At 73.6% G+C, this 2,570-nt stretch overlaps 1 protein-coding gene across 1 annotated transcript; it reads left to right on the plus strand.

Annotated features, from left to right (window-relative positions):
- Positions 1–115: 115 nt before the first annotated feature.
- On the plus strand, positions 116–1,194 carry MNEG_16143 (hypothetical protein; the record flags this gene model as incomplete). The annotated part of the gene is made up of 2 exons (XM_014035386.1): positions 116–826; positions 1,069–1,194. The coding sequence occupies 2 exons, from the start codon at positions 116–118 to the stop codon at positions 1,192–1,194; spliced, it is 837 nt and encodes a 278-aa protein (XP_013890840.1).
- Between the last annotated feature and the right edge of the window lie 1,376 nt (positions 1,195–2,570).

The raw sequence follows: 2,570 nt of genomic DNA on the forward strand, positions 1-2,570 counted from the left end.
GGAGGAGGAGGACGAGTCGGCGTCTGTCGAGGCCCAGGTGCTCGAGTGGCTGACTCAGCAGCAGCAGCTGCGGCAGCAGCACGACGGCCCGGGCGACGGCCCCGCGCACGCCGACATGCGCGCGCCGGCCGCGCCGCACCTGCAGCAGCACCGCCGCGCGGCGCCCGTGCCGGTCGCGGCGGCGGCGGCGGCGCAGCGGCCCGCGGCGCAGGTGGAGCGGGAGCAGCATGCGCTGCTGCTGCACCAGCTGATGCTCGAACGCGAGCGCGCCGTCCGCGCGGCCGCCGCCGCCGCGGCGGCCGCGCAGCAGCAGCAGGAGGAGCAGGAGGAGCGGGAGCGGCAGCAGAAGCTGGCGCTGCAGCAGCGGCTGTTGGAAGAGATCATCCAGCAGCGCGCCGCGCGCGCTGCTGCCCCGCAGCAGCAGCAGCCGCCGCAGCAGCAGCAGCAGCCGCGCCTGGCGCTGCCGCGCGCGCCGCTGGCGCCCCTGCCCGGCGACGGGAGCGAGGCGGTCTCGGTGATGGGGGAATACCTGGCGGGCCTGCGCCCAGACCTGCCGCCCGGCGTCCTGCCGCCCGGCGCGCTCTCCGCGCTTCCCACTGCGCCCGACGGCCGCCAGATCGACCTGCGGCGCCTCTTCTCATCCGCCGTGGCGCGGGGCGGCCACCTGTGGGTGACGCTGCTCGGCCGCTGGGGGGAGGTCGGCGAGGAGCTGGGCGTGGGCGGGGCGGAGGCCGGCGCGGCGCTGCAGGCGGCGTACGAGCGGCTGCTGCTGCGGTTTGAGCGGATGTATGATGCGGAGGGGTACCTGCGCGCGACGGGGCGGCCGGTGAGCATCGGGAGTGGGGGCCTGGGGGCTGGAGGGTGGTTGTGCGGTGGGGGCGCGTGTCGTGCTGCGGGGTGGGGTGGTACGAGTTGTGGTGTCTGGGGGATGCGTGCCGCCCAGCAGGAGGAAGGGCCGCAGGGCCTCTTTGCCCGCAGCCCCAGCGCCGCAGCCGTGTTGCCCCGTGCGCACGCCCCCTCCCCCTCACCTTGCCGCCGCCCCGCCCCCGCCCCCACCCGCACCCGCAGTCGCCGATCGCCGTCGCGGAGGCCGCCGCCACCGCCGCCGCCGCGCCGCGCCCGCCGGCGGCGTCCGTCCTCGGGCGCGCGGGGCAGCTGCAGACGATGCGCGCGCTGCTGCTGGCGCGCAACTGACGCGCGCGCGCACGCTCCGCAACCCCCCCTTCGACGCTCTCCCGCGCGCCGCGCGCGCGACGGAGGCGCCGCCCACCATACTTGAACCAAATAAAAACGCGCGGGGCGTCCCTGCCCTACACGCCCGTGCTGGCCCCCTCTTAATGAGGCGAGCCGCGTGGGCCGCCATCCCCCATACCACTTAAATTGGCGCGCCGAGCGACCTTTTCAAGGGGCTGCATTTGGCAGCCCCCACTGGCCAGGACACAATACCCTGTGTCCCCTGGGCCCCTTATTGCCACCCTTGCCGTCTGGCTTGCCCGCCGGTGCGGCCCGCCCCTTGCCCGGCCCCCGCTGCCTCCAGCCATTTCGCCCAGGTTGTGTCGTATTTGCTTCAAGGGATGAGCCTCCGCCGGCGCAGCCACCGCTTGGGGGGCTGGGCGCGGGCCGCCCCGCGCGGCGCCGCGCCGCGTGTCAGGATTGCTTGATTGTTTGTCGGCGCCGCCATCAGGGCCCGGCCCCGCCGCGACCGCCACCGGCGCGCGCTGTTTTCGCACCAGGGAACCTGCCCGGCAGCCGAAACCGCCGGGCGGCGGATTCGCGGCAGCCGCGCTTGGTCAACGCATGCTAAGGAACAAAACAGGCCCAGGTACCCCGACCCTCAACCCCCCGCCGCCGGCGCGCGCGCGTGCGCGCGCCCGCCGCCCCGCCGCGCCTTGCCAGGCAAACCGTTTGAAACGTTTCGCGCCGATCGGCTTTTTGCAGCAGCCCCCTTGTGTGGGCTTAGGGACTGATGGCTGTCGATTCGCCTCCATGTCAGGGTTCGTCCGAGGCCCCAGGGACCCAGAATTGCGCGCCGTGCCCCACGCGCGCCGCGAGCGGCAGCATGCGTCGCCCTCGCGTAGCGGCACGCGCGCATTTTCGGGCCCATCCACTTCTTTTGAGGTCCAACGCATCGCTTTGCGCCAGGCCCGCGCGCCCCGCGGCCCGGCCGACTGCACCGCATTGATCCTGCGTTCACGCAAGAAGGCATCCACACCACGCACGCAGTTGCTGTTGCTTGTACAATCCCGTTGATTCCTGACGCCGATCTCTTGGCCGCTGCTGCCTGAACGCAGCGCTGTCTATAGGCCCTCTGCCCAAACCTCTCCCCGGCAGCCCAGGCCCGCGGTGCCTGCGCCGCGCCGCCCGCCCGGGCCCGGCGCCAGCAGCACGTCCTAAGACACCCCCAACGGCCGACGCCTCAAGGCCCGCGCCACCTCTCGAGGCTTCGCCGCGCGCATGAGTGCACATGTAGTTGCCCGGCGTCGTCCCCCCCCCCCCCTTGACGGACCCCCGAAGCTGCACATATCCTGTTGCACCCCCTTTGCTCGCGCACGCCGCCCCCTCATATAAGT

Source organism: Monoraphidium neglectum (assembly GCF_000611645.1).
Source record: "Monoraphidium neglectum strain SAG 48.87 unplaced genomic scaffold scaffold06039, whole genome shotgun sequence".
NCBI lineage: Eukaryota > Viridiplantae > Chlorophyta > Chlorophyceae > Sphaeropleales > Selenastraceae > Monoraphidium > Monoraphidium neglectum.